The sequence below is a fragment of the Struthio camelus genome, chromosome 34 (assembly GCF_040807025.1).
Source record: "Struthio camelus isolate bStrCam1 chromosome 34, bStrCam1.hap1, whole genome shotgun sequence".
Lineage (NCBI taxonomy): Eukaryota > Metazoa > Chordata > Aves > Struthioniformes > Struthionidae > Struthio > Struthio camelus.
The window spans coordinates 984,823-999,637 of record NC_090975.1 but is presented as its reverse complement, the minus strand read 5'-3'; the positions used below and the strand labels follow the sequence as shown (position 1 = coordinate 999,637).

The window sequence follows — 14,815 nt, the reverse complement described above, 5'->3', positions numbered from 1 at the left end:
CTTTCTCTTTATCAGCTGCAAAGTGTCTAGAGACTTGTTTCAGGTGCAGATATTTCTATACAAATGTTTTGAACTAGGGGAGATAGTGCAATCCTTAGCAACTGGTTTGGTTTGTGGGATGTTATATGGGGTAGTCAGCCAGGGTGACAGCGTGTACACAGAGACAGAAAACACTACTAAGACACCTTTGCCTTTCTCAGTCTTGCAAGAAGTTCAGGGAAGTATTGGTGCATTCGTATGTTATATCAGAACATACAGTTTTCTCTCCAGCTTCCCCTGTGATGAATGGCACCCCAAAACCAGGAAATACAGAAAACTGAGTTCACAGAAGGTAAAGATCTGTTCTGCTTCCTTATTTCTCCAAGTTCCTTTTTTTTTTTTTTTTGGTGCCACTTCAGAGGGGCTGGCTTCTCTCATTTCCAATGCTCATCCATGCTAGTTCACCTAGCAGGTTTTTATTTACAATAGGTTATAAATCACGTGTAGCAACATAAATACCCATTGCCTTTCCATATGATGGAAAACAATGAACAGTGTGCAGAGATCAACTAGCTATATGGACATCCTAGGTGCTGGATGCCCAAACATGCCAGTTACTTTATAGGGCCTGTCAAGGGCCCAAGTCACATCAATCAACAGTGTTTAATGCAAGATAGTTCATAAAACAAACTAAATGTCCCTTTTAAGAGCGCTAAGTCCTGAAATTAGGAGCAAAAATGTAGTCCAGACTGTGCCTGTTCTGCTACACTCAGAAATAAACTTTGCAGCATGCCTGGCACATGGACAAGTGTCCTAACCTTTTCTCTTAGCTTGCCTGTGTGTCTGTACAGTTGCAGATGTTTTGAAGGATCCACACATACTGCCCAGGCCTGTCTCAAGATGACAGTTCCAGTGTCCACAAGGAAACACCCCATGCATGCCTTCTGGCCCTCACTCTCCTCATCCCAGGCTAAGCTGTCCTCTAGATTTCCCAAGAGAAACTGTAGGAGCTCCTCAGGCTCTAGAAGAAACATCTTGAGATGCATTAGCAAAGCTGAGCAGCACCAGTACAAGACTGTGCCCTGGGCCATAGCCTAAGGAGAAGTTAGCGGTCTGCAGGATGCTGAAGAGAGTTCCTAGGGCAGCGAGGCACACCTCCCTTTCCCTGCTAACTGTTGAGCACTTCTTGGCCATAAGGTCATCAGTTGGTAATGCATGGCCCCAGCACACGAGAATAGTTTTAACTGAGTCAGACATCTCTGGTAACAGCCATCCTGGAGCCCGAACCACCAGAAAAGGTCCTCTTCCCAATCTGAAATACAGCAGATTGGTACAAAGATATATCTGCTTTTGGCCTCCAAGATGCCAAACCTTCACAGCTTCCTCCAGATCCCATAGGGTAGGACGCCTACACCTCAACTTAGCCATCAAAGGCTGGGACTTACCTAACCATGAGAGCTTAGTTCAACTACCACATGCAGGTGCCTAGTGCCATTTGAGATGCCCTAGACCACCACAGACATTCACAGGGGGCTTGCATATAGGATATAGGTTCTATAAAAGATATGTGCTCTTCTGGAAGAGCAGTTAAAGATCAACTGAGCACCCCAGGACATCTCCAAGGGTCTTAGGCAACTGAATTAAACTCTGTATCTCCATTGACTGACTGTAGGGCTTGGATGTCATGCGCTTGATGCAGCTGTCCACACACAGGCACTGTGCCATTGGAGGTGCCTTGGGTGTCTGAGACATCTGTAGAGGTGACATGTGACCTACAAAAGACTTGCACCTTCTGGCATGACAATAAGTGACAGCATAACCTCTATTTAAGCAACTAGCTTCTGCCCTCAGAGTCATCATCTGTCCTCCAAATCCCACCCCCAAGATTTTCTTCTTTAGGAGAAACTCCCCTGTTGGGACTGTGATATGGTTTAAGGTGGTTCGAGGCTAGGGAGCAAGGGCTCACATTGCTAAAACATGCAGGCATGATGGAGGTGCATTGTGGCTAATGCTGGCGTTGAAGCACCGGCTTCAGCGTCTCATCAAGCCTTAAATGGTGAAGTTTCTCTTCCTGCTTTCAAAGTCAAGGAGTACACAAATGCCATCCCTACGACTGGGAGGGGAGGAACAGAGTGTTGATGCCAGCTACTGCCAGGGCTATGACCATTTGACAACCATTGCATTCAGTCTGCTCCCATCGCTGCAGGTATACAACTCATCCACACACCACCTCCTGAGGGCTGTTTTGTGCCCTGTCTTCTCCAAGAGTGATGCTTCACAGAAGGCAAAAAACAATTACATCCACAACCTTGATGTCAATCACTCAGAAAAATGATGACTGAGAAGGTTGCAGTCAATTACAGGATTAGGGAAAGGGCAGAGCCTGGAATGCCTCTGGCACCTTTGGTGCCAGCACAGGGATTACAGACACCCTGCACATACATGCTAGAGTTTAACACAGACATCACAGGAAGGCCCATAGTGCATACAACCCTGAAGTGTACTTAGGTGCACATGGCACAAACGGCCAGGTGATGAACCTGTGCCAGAAGGCACTGCACTGGGACACCTTGACATCTAAGCTTGATCCTGGGACAGAGAAATGTGGATACAGTAAGCAAACCAGAGCCTGTACTGGCACAGCACCAACACTGCTGCAGTGAGCCACTTGTTGGCATCTCTTCCTAGGAACATGCATCCTTGCTCTAAAGCAATGCCTGGGTGCAGGCAGCTGGAATAAAGCCCACCTCTCCATCCTACAGCAGTCTCAGTTTTCCTTTTATTCTCTATGAAAACGCACAGGTGCTCTAGGATGTAAACAAGTCAAATAAGCCATGTTCTTAGATGGCTACATGAAGGCCCAATTGTTTAAGCCCAGGCTCCACATTCTGAGAAGGCTGGACATAATTTCAGCACTTCTTTTACCAGCCATAGGCTCAAAAGGCCCAGATATAGCAAAGGCAAAGCTAGCCTGACAACACCAAGCATGCCTCATTAGCCATCAAAGAAGCACGCACCAGAGAGCAGAGAACTGAGACTAGTCGGTGATCCCACAGCTCATGGCTTTGCCCTGGGGCAAGTAAGATGAAGATACAGTCCTAACCCCACTGGTGACACCCACAAAGGACAGTCCTTCACATTTCTCCTGGCAAAGTTGGTCTCTCCCTCCCCTTTCCCCGGAGGCCCTCAGGCTTCAGCTCCTAAGATAAGAAACTAAGATGCGTTTGTGTTCAGCAGCAGCTGGGCAACAAAGCGCATTCCAGGGTCAGGCTCCCACCATACAAGTCTATCAGACACAACTTCAAAATCAAATCATGTGGACAAACTCATGGGAAGCCTGCAGCTGGCAGTAACACCAGGAAGAAGCCAGAGCTGCCCCACCGCTGTCCTAAGAGCTGAAATGTGAGAAACCTGGGAGTCTCCAGGGGAAGGGAGAGACCAGCTTTACAAACCCTCCTCCCAAGGGATCCATGAGGGAAAATCCAAAACAGAGCTTGCTGGCAAGTCTTGCAGCAGGGAAGAAGAGTCGCTCCATCACTGCATTGAATGTGTGTGAGAGATGCCAGCTTGGCAGCAACTAACGAAATCTGTTGCACACCCAAGTTTTGGTAGGTCTCCTCTTGCCATACTTGTTAGGGCAACACAAGTTCAACGTGCATCAGACACTAGTTGCACGCTGGTAGTGAGGACTGAACTGACACATGCCATGCTGTGCTGCAAATAGCCTCACCTGCTCCTGGCCCAGACATAAATCTGGAAAATGAGACAGGCTCACTGTATTTACAGCCTCTGTGCCCATGGTTGCTGCACATCATGACCTGGTCACTGGGTTACAGAGCCTCCTGTGCATATCAAAGACGTGTGAGAGGTGGACATGGGAGACTGTAGCAGGGACTGTAGAGCAAGATGAGCAGCCCATGGCTGCAAGCCAATAAGACTGAAGGCTCACATGTAATAGCCTGGCCTGGCCTGCCCAGCCCACCCACAGCCATCCAGCACATTCCTGGTTGCCTGCTGAGGTTCCAACCAGCTCCTGGCTGGCAAGGCTATGCTGGAGAAGAACTTGGCTTTACCATGCTAAGGAAAAGTGTCCCCAGGTAGGCACCAAGGAGGAGCTTCTCCAGCCTCCCACACAAGCATGATGCACCTTCCAGCTGATTGAGTAAACAAGCCAGGGCTGGACTTCCCCATCCACATGGCACCTCAGCAATCACCAGCATCCCTTCATGATGACAGCCCAGGAGCAAGGAAGGATTCAGCTAGACACAGCACTGGGTTCAAGGTAGTGAGGAGGCAAAGACATCATTAAATAACTGTCCTGTAATTAGTGTGCAGAGCACTGAGGAGCATAACCTTGTGCCCCCTTCCACCCCCAGTGCTACTAGAACCATAAAAGAGGGGGACAGGGTAGGACCAGGGTCACCAACAGTCCAAGAGTAGGCACCTCCAGTCCCACAGCTCTGGTGTGCAGGAAGGTTAGCGTGACACCAGGCCCCTCTAGGTGGCTCAGGCACAGGGCACTCGTGTGTGTGAGGACGGGGTTCTGCCAATGCCTAGTAGGGCCCCAGGGTAGGGCCAGGTCTTGCCTTCGCTGGGAAAGGTCCACATGTCATCCTCCACCCAACAGTAGCAGCTGGAGGCAGCAGGAGCAGCTTTCAGTCAAGGAGAACAAATCCAGACTTCAGCAGCAGAGTGCAGGTGGCTAGGCCTGGTGCTGCCGTTGGATAATCCAGCCCTCTGGGAAGTGAGAGCTGGGCACAGACCGCACAGGAAGGAGAGTTGATTAAGTCTGCTCACCCATACCCTGGCCAGGTTCCTGCCCAGGTCTAGGCAGAGATGTCCCATGAGCAGTTATAGAACACCTTACAACACTGGGCTTCTCCTGCCGACGCTCCCAAAGCGGACCACAGCAGTGCATCCCCCCTCTTCTGCTCCCTACCAGCCTGAGCAGCACCCTGGGGCAGAAAAGAGGGTTAGTGTTTCAAATCAACACAGTACACAGGATTCGCGGCCTGTTGATACATCGCAGGCCTAGGTCCACGCAGAAAGAACCACAGCTTCCATTTGGGCTGTGCCAGGGCCTGCACACAGCATGGTACGGCACAGCAGAGCAGCCAGGATGGGCAGCAACTGTCAAGATGACAGGCCCTTTCCTCCAGGCAGGGGCTGGGAGAGCTGAGCTGGTAGTGAGCTGCACTGGAGCTGAAGACCCAACATCCAACCCTTCCCTCATGCCTCTAGGCCAAGTTTTAATCAGAACATACAACCTGCAGCCAGCATAACCATGCCTTTGCTCTTTGTCCTGGAGGAGGAGGCTGCCTAACAGGCAAAAAGCCCTTATGACCCCTGCACAGCAGGGTCAAGGACATTGCTGTAATTAACTCCATCAGAAGTAGCAATGTGAGATATGGACGGGATACTTAACCCTCAGCCCAAGTGCTCTAGAGGAGAGGAGAGGTGATGGCTCATTGCTGCTCCCTGTGATGCTATTCTCTGCCTACAAGCACTTCACCCCAAAATACGGACAAGTCTATTTCCTCCTGTTGCTAGGGCTCAGCCACAGCTGACAGCATGTGCCCCACTCTGAGAGGCAGGCTGCTCCCCAGGAGCTCCCAGCCTCTACCCTGTGCTCAAGGAGGCAGCAGTGCTGCCCCAGAGCACAAGACAGATGCTCATGGAGCCTGTTTGGGGCCCAGGCAGAACAACACTCACTGGGGTGACTGGGGTCTTCGACCTCCTGCAACACCCACATGCCAGGGCAAAGAAGAGAGCGTGGCATTGAACAGTACTCCCTTGGCATCAGAAGGAAAGACACACGGCTTGCCATGGTCCAGCTAATATGCTCTGCTCTTCAGAGCTTTTGACCCCACCTCCTAACCACATCATGGCTCAGCTTGCCTCTGCAGGCTGCTCTGGCCTCATAGCTAGACCCTTGCCTGCCCCTCACATCAGCAGCATGCCAGGAGGGCAAGGAGTTACAGCTTGCTCTCACTGACTGGCCTGCAGCCAGCAACACCTCTCACAGCTTACTGCCTCCCTGCAGGTAGCCTTGGCTGGGAGAAGGAGTTTGCACCAACCCCAACCAATGAGCTCAGTTAAGAGCCTCATGGGATAACCCCTCTGTGAGGGAGGAGGAGAAAGCAGCACAGGTCAAGGTTTGGCGGAGAGAAGCCATGCAGCAGAGGCCCTGTCAGGCTGTGGCTCAAGAGAAGAGCTGCAGCACCACGTGCTTTTTGAGCTCTGGACAAGCCTTCTCTAGGGAAGTTGTGCTGGTCCCCTGCACATGGCTTGCACACGTATGGGAACAGGTGCTGCAGCATGCATGCCTGGGGCTTATCTGTTGCAGCACACGTTTGTGGCACGCTCGCTTATGGCTGTGGGCTCCTTTGCCTTGAAACACCTGAGTTGTGCACACCGCTCCAGGGATCAGCCGTCACGATGCACACGCTGGTGCTGCAGCAGGTTGGAAGGATGCGCAAAGCCTTTGTCGCACACACTGCACTTGTAGGGGGTCTCACCCGTGTGCACCTTCTCGTGCACAGCCAGATAGGCCAGGTCTTTGAAGAACTTGTGGCAGAAGCTGCATTTGTAGGGCCGCTCCTGGCTGTGCACCCGGTGGTGCTGCAGCAGCAACGAGGGACGAGCGAAAGCCTTACCACATGCCTCGCACTTGTAGGGGCGCTCCCCAGTGTGCGCCCGCTCATGGATCACCAGGTAGGACGACTGCTTGAAGGCCTTCCCACAGGTTTTGCAGACAAAAGGGCGCTCACCCGTGTGCACACGTTCGTGTGAGGAGAGGGCATTGGACTGCTTGAAGCCTTTGCCACAGAGTGGACAAACGAAGGGGCGGTCACCTGTGTGCACACGTTCATGCACCTTGAGACTGTGCCCATAGGTGAACTTCTTGCCACAGATGCCACAGACATGGGGCTTGTCATCGCAGTGCTGCCGCTGGTGCAGGAGCAGCGCGTTGGACGTGGGGAAGTCCTTCCCGCAATCCGCGCACTTGAAGGGCTTCTCGGTGCAGTGCGTGAGCGTGTGGCGCTGCAGCTCATAAGGTGTTTTGAAGCTCTTGTCACAGCAGGCACAGTGGAAGGGGCGTTCGCCAGTGTGGATGCGGCGATGCTCCTGGAGGTTGGACGAGCGCTTGAAACGCTTGCCACATAGCTCACAGCGGAAGGGCCGTTCCTCTGTGTGCACCAGCCGGTGGCTCTTGAAGTCTGAGTGGCGCTTGAAAGAGGCCTCACAGAGGTCACAGCGGAAAGGGCGCTCCTCGTTGTGCACCACCTCATGGCTGAAGAGCTCCCATGCCCGCTTGAAGGCCTTTTCACATACACCACACTGGAACGGCTTCTCGTCCACGATCACCTCGCGGATCTCAAACTCCGCCCCGCTCCCAGCCATGCTTGCTCCCCGCTTCAGGTGCGGGGGTAGCACCACCGCCTCTTCCAGCTCGCCTGCCGAGCCACCCAGCACTAGCTTGGCTGTGGAGTAGATGCCATGTTCGTCAATCAGCTGCACAAAGTCTGGCTTAGCACGGGCATCTCCGGGAACAGCTGGCTCAGGGGAGCAGGACCGAGAGCCTTTTTCTTCCTCCTCCTCGCTGCTCTGGGGCATGAGGGGCGCCTCTTTCAGCCCATTCTCCAAAAGGCTTTTCTTCCGTCGGAAATCACTGGCTTGGCCCCAGATGAACCGCAGCCTCTTCCCCCGAGAGGGACCTGGCTCTTCGGCTCTCTCCCCCTGTCCCGGGCCTGGGGACGGAGCGGCCTGGCTTGTCTTGGGCTTCAAGTACAGTCGGTGCTTCCGCCGGAACGGCCTGCGTAGCTGCAGCTCCCCAGGCACCTCAGGCTCTTGGGATGGGGCGGCCACCTTGCCCTCTCCCATCTTTTGGTCAGGCCTGTCTGTGTCCTGAGGGGCGAGAGAACTGTTTCCTTGCCAGCACCGTCCCAAACGGCGAGGGGGAGATTGCCTCTGCCGCTCTGGGGAGCTTCCCTCCATCTTTTCTCTATGCTGCACCTGGGCTGCATCCTTCTCCAGAGCCTCCTCCTGCTCTTCATCTTCAGGCCCATCTGCTTCTGAAACGCAGATGCGCCTCAGGGGAAAGGTGAATTCGCAAGCTGGAGGACCCGGGTGCTCTTCCATGACTCCAGGCAGCGAGCGCCAACCCAGACAGGACCCTCTGCAAAAATCAGAAAGGAAAGAAGGGAAAGCATGAGAGTGCTGATCCATTTGGGGGGCAGGATTGTAGAACATGGGGCATGAAGACAAATACATGGGCAACAACAGTGCACAGGGCGGCAGTTCAGAGACAAGCACACATACATGTATACAGGGAGCAGAGATAATTCAAAAACCCTGTGTTGTAAATTCCTTTTTACCTAACAAGGCATCAAGTTGGCAGAGCGGTGCTGGTGGTGCAGAAATGACACAGACCACGACTAGAATTTCTTAGAAAATCTTTTACTTATTAACCTATTAGTAACATAATCAAACTTCTATTAATAGCAATAAGTTATTCATTTATTCACTCACACAGTTCACTAGCGCATTCACTCATAGTTACCTGGTTGGAGCAATAGTTGAGTGGCTAAAGTCTCAACCATATAACCAGAAGTTGAGGATCATACTGGCTTGCAAGCAGCTTCCAGGCAGGGATTTGGAAAGTTCCTCAGAGGGTCCTTCGTCTCAGTAGGTGCATGTATAACCCTGTAGTCTCTGCCTGCATATAGCAGCAATTGCTCTCCCAGAAGGTAGTCTGGTCCAAGTCAGTTGTTGATGCCAGCGTGTGCTTGGACAGACTCAGCTGAATCCTGATGTCCCAAGTTATCAGATCCTGTGGATTCAACAGCTTGACTCATCTCCAGGGCTTATCAGGAAATTTTCAGACTGCCTTCTTAGCATGTACTGTTCCTCTCTTTGACCATTGTTTTTCTGGGCTCCATCCAAACCCACAGGTATCTCCAGAGCCCATTCACAGCAACTTGCATATAAGGGACCTTGCACATAAGGGACCTTTTGACACTGGTACACGGCCCGTACAGACAGAGTTGATGCCCCTGCCTGAGGACAAAGCAACCTCCAGCCTCTGAAATGGCTAATGAGCCATTCAGCCTTTGGCCTCAGAGTCATTGCCCCACAGGCTCTGTGGGAAGGCAGGCCCAGGGACAGCAGTCACAGGCATGTAGGCTAGCTGTTGCCTGGCTTGTTAGAGATACCAGACTCAAATATCTGCCTCAGATCTCCTGATGTGGGTTTGCTGTCCACATTCAGATGCCATATGTCAATTAGTTTAGACTTAACTGATGCAGAGGAAAACAATGCTAAAGTGCGATTCATATCCTTGTAGAACACACTCCTGAAAAATCACATGAAATCATATCCTGTTGGTGCCTGATATACAGCAAGAGCAACTAGCTCAGATGAGGATGCCTCCTTTGTGAACAGCTAAATTCAGACAACGCAGTCTCACCTTTGATGTCTTGAGACATAATGGAAGGAGTCAGCTGGGGGAGGACTCCAGGAGCAATGGTAGAGATTGACTTCACGGATGCTTTAAGAGCATCTGAATTCCTGACTTATTGTGTCACAAAGGAGAGAGCCCCACAAACCTGATTGCAGCACACAGACGAAGCTGCTGCAAACCTAAACATAAAACCGTCATAAAGGCCACTTCTATTTGAGCGCATGGGGTCTATATGTACCTGCAGGTGCAAGAGGAGCAACAGCTGCCAGCGAACAACAGGCCAAAGAGAGGAAAAATATGTGCTCAGAAGACAGTGTGTCAAAGCTTCCTAAGGACTGATAAGCTTTGGAGGCTACTGGGGTGGTTGAATCTACAAGAACTGATAAACTCAGGACAGGAAGTGTCTGCTGAATCTGTACAAGGCCACCAGCACACACTGGTATATATAACTGGTTGTATAACTCAGACCACATCCAAGAGGGCAGTGGCTGCTGTATGCAGATGGAGCTTGTGGGATTACAGACTCCTGATGAAATGGAGATGGAGAATTCCCTGAGGAACTGTCCCTCTACCTAGAAGAGACTGGTGCATCAGTGTGACCCTCCCCTTCTGAGTATATTTGGGGTTGACACTCTTACTAGGTAACTGTAAGTAAATGCAGGGGGTGAACTGTGTGAGTGAATAAGCAAACACATTGTATGAAGTTACATGCTATTAATAAACAGTTTGATCTCATTAATAGCAAGAGCTTAATGAATAAAAGCTGTTCCAAGAAATATTGCTTATTGTTCATATCTCCCACCCCCACCTCAAATTGACCTCAAATTACAGTAAAGGGAATTCACAAAACTAAGTGTTTCAACACAAGTATTTTGTTTCATTCCCATGTAGCCAGCATGACCAATCCAAAGCTTTGTTAGTCTCTCACACAAAGCTATGAACAAGTACAGGCCATATTTGCTGAGAAAAGGGGGCGTTTAGGAAAACTGAGCAATAAATAGGACTGGATGCCTCAAAAGGCAAAGCCAAGAAAGTCCATGTTAGTTTAAGAAGCTAACAAAAACAGGGAAGATGAAAATAACTGTTAAATACATTATAAACATAAAAAGGGAAAGTGGACAGCAATTCAGATAAACTGGAAAGCCAAAACTGAAGAAAGTCCGTGAAGGAAAAAAACCCTACTAGAAATCTCTTAGCTAGCCAAACTGAGATGACCAGTCCTTGCCTGCCTGTCACCTGCTGAGACAAGCATTTGCTAGGTGCTTCTACCACCATTTCTAGAGTCCATCCCTCACTCTATAATGCCCAAGTAACACCGGAAGCAAAGACCAGGGCTCAGGATTACCCTTTTCCAGGGTACACTCACCTGTTGAGATGGATCTGAATCTCCCTTTCAAGCCCACGACTCTTGCTCTTTCCTATGTGCAGAGGACATCAGGCTGATACTAGAGTGAGGGATCAGAAATCCCCCAAGCAGAGGAGAGAACTGAAGAACTCTCAGATTCTGGTCTCCAGAACCAAAAACGGTGCTCTAACTTCCAGGTTTTAAAAAGAAAAGGGGGAATGGCTTCCTTGTGCATGAAGAGGCTCGTGCAAGCTCAGCAGCTGTTAAGAGTCATTCCCCTGAGGTATATGGGGAAGGAGAACCACGCAAACAGGTGGCAAAGAGAGCCTATACCCAGCCTTTTTTTGGAAATGCGCTCTAGGGCTACTGAAGGTCCCAGTGTTAGGGCTGCCTTTTCTGTCATTCGGGGAAAAGGCAGCAGGCTGGACAGAAACATCCAGATGCCAGTTGGCCCAGGCTGACTCTAAAGCCTAAGTTCAGGAAAGACTACAAATTTTGGTGTTTTCTATGAGCTGGCACAAACTTCTTCCCATGTGATGGCTAGTGTGAACAACACCCAAAGTATCTGAGTTTTCCCTACTTGCTCTTAGCACTCAGCATGACTACACGGAAGCCCCTCTAAGGCCCAGCAGCTGGAAGATAGCACAGGCAGGACATGAAGTGCAGAGCATTAACTGTGGCAGGAGTTAAGCAATACACTGACTTACCAAGGGCTGTGAGGGATTCTTCACCACAGGTCGGGTTTAAACTGAGAGGTTTTGGAGAGGTCTGCTCTTGGTCACACATACACATGTTCACTGCAGAAAACCTATGGATCCACATTATGCAAGAGGTCACCCTCCAGCATTTTTGCATAGAGACAACTGAAGCTGCTGCAGTTTCATTGCCTCCAGCCTGTCCCAAGCCCTGCCCCAGAGAGTCTGATATCCTGGAGACAGAACTGTCTTCATAAATGCTCGGAAAGGATCAAGTAGCAGCAAGAGGGCTCAGCCGGACAGTGCCATTAAAAGGAGGGCTTTTCAAAGGGGTAGGCTTGTGACTGATGCTGTCTTTTGTGACCTCGGCATAGAACTGGGAGCGAGCTGAGGAAATCACTCGTAACGCGGGAAGAGATCAAAATGTACAGCCAGTGCCAGGTGACCTTGCGAGCTGGAGGAACAGAAAGGGGATGAAATAAAAAGCACAAAGTGCAAGGTGATGCACATCAGGGAAAACTAATGAGTGCACTGAAGCAAAGCTTCCAAATGTCAAGGGAGAGAAGTTCTGGGAGGATCTGTTGAATATTGGTGACTGCAAGTGTCAGTACTAATGGGATAAACCCCTGCAAAAATTGTATGTGCTCCTAAAATGCAGTGGGAGAGATAGTTCCAGTGCAGGCAGTGATAGCACTGGGCAAAGTCCTAGTGAGAGCCACTAGGACTCACTAGGAAGATGATAGCAGAAAGTCCATTTTCTGTTTAATAACAGAAGTTGGTGAAGTACTGGAAAGAGTCATGAGCCAGATCATGGTAACTTGTCTTACCCATGAAGAAAGAGCTCAGTCTGTCTAGTGCAACCAAGTAGAAGTCAAGGAGGAAGAGCTACTGCCACCTATAAATATAATTGAGACTAAATATCAGAGAGGAAAAAAGAATAACTGACATTAAAGGATAGTGCTGGCATAAGAGCAAACAGGCACAAAGCAGCCATGGATAATTAGCTACTGTCACAGCAAAAAAGGCTCTACCAGTCTCCCAGGAGCCATAAAGAAAAAATACTACTTTTTCCTCCTCAAGACAGTTAGATCATTTCATGGCAACAACTATACAGTGCCATGTTAAAGACTGCCCTGGATAATACAAGAGGCCTTTTCCCAGGGCACCATTACATTTCAGAATCATGGGAGGCAATGACACAGCACCAGGCCACATCTCAAAGTCTATGCTCCCTGACACAAGTGTTGTGAACATTTTCTAGTTCATGCTGGGAAACTAGGGCCTGGTCTCAAGGCCAGTTCAACCAGCCTGGGCCTCCTCTGGCACTAATGCAGGGGGCCGGAGCACAGATACACTGTCAGGTGCACAGCACATCGAACCCTTACCCTTGGGGAAGGGGCAAGGTTAATCAAGGCAGAGATTCTCTCTCAAGAATGAAGGGGATGATGCTCTCTGCAATGCAGCTGGCTACAATAATTTCACAGAGAGCCAAGAGAAGCCAAAGGCAGTGAAGGACACAACGGTGTCTTGGGCTTTGCACATGGCAGCGAGCGCTTTGGCCTGCCCTGGGCAAGTTCAGCAACCTGGCTCCTGCCCTGCCTGCTGCAGAAACAGTCATTGAGCTGCCATCATAGTCACGCATGCCCAAGAGGAAAGGCTGCTCTCAGTAGCCAGCACCCACAACCTTTAGAGCTCCTCTGCACCAATAGTGGTGGAGGAATAGAGCACAGCTCTAACTCCTAGTCCTGCCAGCCATCTGCAGACAACTTTAGCTGTTGCATGGACAGCCCCCAAGCGTGCGCGCCCTGACCCTCAGCATCTGGCACTTGGTTGCAACCAGTGACAGAAGGTGACTCCATCGCCCAGCTGGCACGTGTGGTAGTCTTCTCTCAGGCGTACTTCCCAGGTGCCAGGTGAGGCCTAGACCAATCCTCACTCCTTCCTCTCCTCGCAAGCAGGAGCTGCCCTGAGCCCCCATCCTGACACACAACAACAAGGCCTGGTACGCAGCAGAGCCTCACAAAGAGGAGGCCTACCCAGAAATATAGGAACTCCAGATACCACTGAATCCCAGCCCAGCACCCTGCTCACCCAAGAAACCACCACAGATCTTCACAGGTAGGCCCCCAGGACCATGAGCCCTGCTAGCATGCCCAAACCCACCCCAGGACTACCAGAAACCCTCCCAGCCCAGCCCTTCCCCCCTTTTCCCACCCCCGCAGCACCACAGACTCTCCCAGCATGCCCTCTCCCTCAGACCAGCACAGGCCCTGCAGTCTCCAGCACCGAGCAGTCTCCAGGCATGCCCCAATCCTCTCCCAGCATCAATACAGACCCTCCCATCCCCCCTCCCCCTCCCAGGCCAACCTGACATTCCCTGCATGCCCCAATCCTCCCCTCTCACCACGGGCTCTCCCCTCCCTTCCCCCTCATCACTGTCACCATGGACCCTCCCAGCCCAGCCCGCTCCCCTCCCCCCAGAGCTGCCATTGAACCCCCTCCCCTCATCCCGGCAAATAACAGCACGGGCCCTCCCGGTTCAGCCTGGCCCACTCCTCCCCACCGAGGCCACCGCTACGAACCCTTCTCCCCTCACCAAATGCCCCCCGAACGGCAATGGACGCTCCCAGCTGTCCCCCTCCCCCCCCCCCCAAAAAAAACCCACCGCCACAGGCCCCTTCTCACCCCCCTAAATGCAACGAACGCTCCCACCTCTCTCATCTCCCCGCCCTCAATAAACCGCCATGGGCCCTTTCTCACCACCCCCTCCCCCCCATAGGACGGACGCTCCCGTCTGTCCCATTCCTCCTCCCCCCGGACACCAGCATGGACCCTCCCGGCTCGGCCTGTCCCATCCCCCTGCCCCCCCCGGTACCACCACGGGCCCACCCGGCCTACCCCCCGCCGCCGCCGCCGCCGCCGCCGCCGCGAGGGCACCACCACGGTCCGCCCCGCAGGCTCCGCACCACCCCCCCGCCACCGGCGCTCACCAGGCCGCCGCCGCCGCCGCCTCCCGCCGCCCTTCACATCCGGCCGGTGCCGCAGCCCAACGCCTCCCCCGGAACCGCTTCCGGCCGCGCGCCGCGCTCGCGTGCCCCGCGCTTGACGCCACTTCCGGCGAAGGGGTGGGCGGGCCACCGCCGTCCCCTGCGGGCGCGTACGCATGCGCAGAGCGCCCTCCCCGGGGAAGGAGGGGGGGAAGCGGAGCATGCGCGGAGACCTCCAGGCGCAGGGGAGCTGTACGCATGCGTGAGGTATCTTGCTCTTCCCCGCCCCCGCCGAACATGCGTGTCTGCACGTGCAGGGTGCGTGCCTGCACGCCAAGCACATGCC

At 52.2% G+C, this 14,815-nt stretch overlaps 1 protein-coding gene across 15 annotated transcripts; it reads right to left on the bottom strand.

Moving 5' to 3' along the window:
• Nucleotides 1-435: 435 nt before the first annotated feature.
• LOC104144143 (zinc finger protein 345-like) lies at nucleotides 436-14,587 on the bottom strand. 15 transcript variants are annotated; one of them, XM_068923504.1, is made up of 6 exons: nucleotides 13,293-13,645; nucleotides 12,310-12,377; nucleotides 11,495-11,595; nucleotides 10,809-10,860; nucleotides 8,543-10,087; nucleotides 436-8,158 (listed from the first exon to the last, which is right to left on the bottom strand). In XM_068923504.1, the coding sequence occupies exon 6, from the start codon at nucleotides 8,119-8,121 to the stop codon at nucleotides 6,406-6,408; it is 1,716 nt and encodes a 571-aa protein (XP_068779605.1). In that variant the 5' UTR covers nucleotides 8,122-8,158; nucleotides 8,543-10,087; nucleotides 10,809-10,860; nucleotides 11,495-11,595; nucleotides 12,310-12,377; nucleotides 13,293-13,645; the 3' UTR covers nucleotides 436-6,405. The 15 variants fall into 15 exon arrangements, with proteins under 15 accessions (XP_068779605.1, XP_068779608.1, XP_068779604.1 ...); XM_068923507.1 differs by lacking the exons at nucleotides 10,809-10,860; nucleotides 13,293-13,645 and adding an exon at nucleotides 14,473-14,542 and having other exon boundaries at nucleotides 8,543-8,812; nucleotides 11,495-11,936; XM_068923503.1 differs by having other exon boundaries at nucleotides 8,543-8,812; nucleotides 12,310-13,645.
• Between the last annotated feature and the right edge of the window lie 228 nt (nucleotides 14,588-14,815).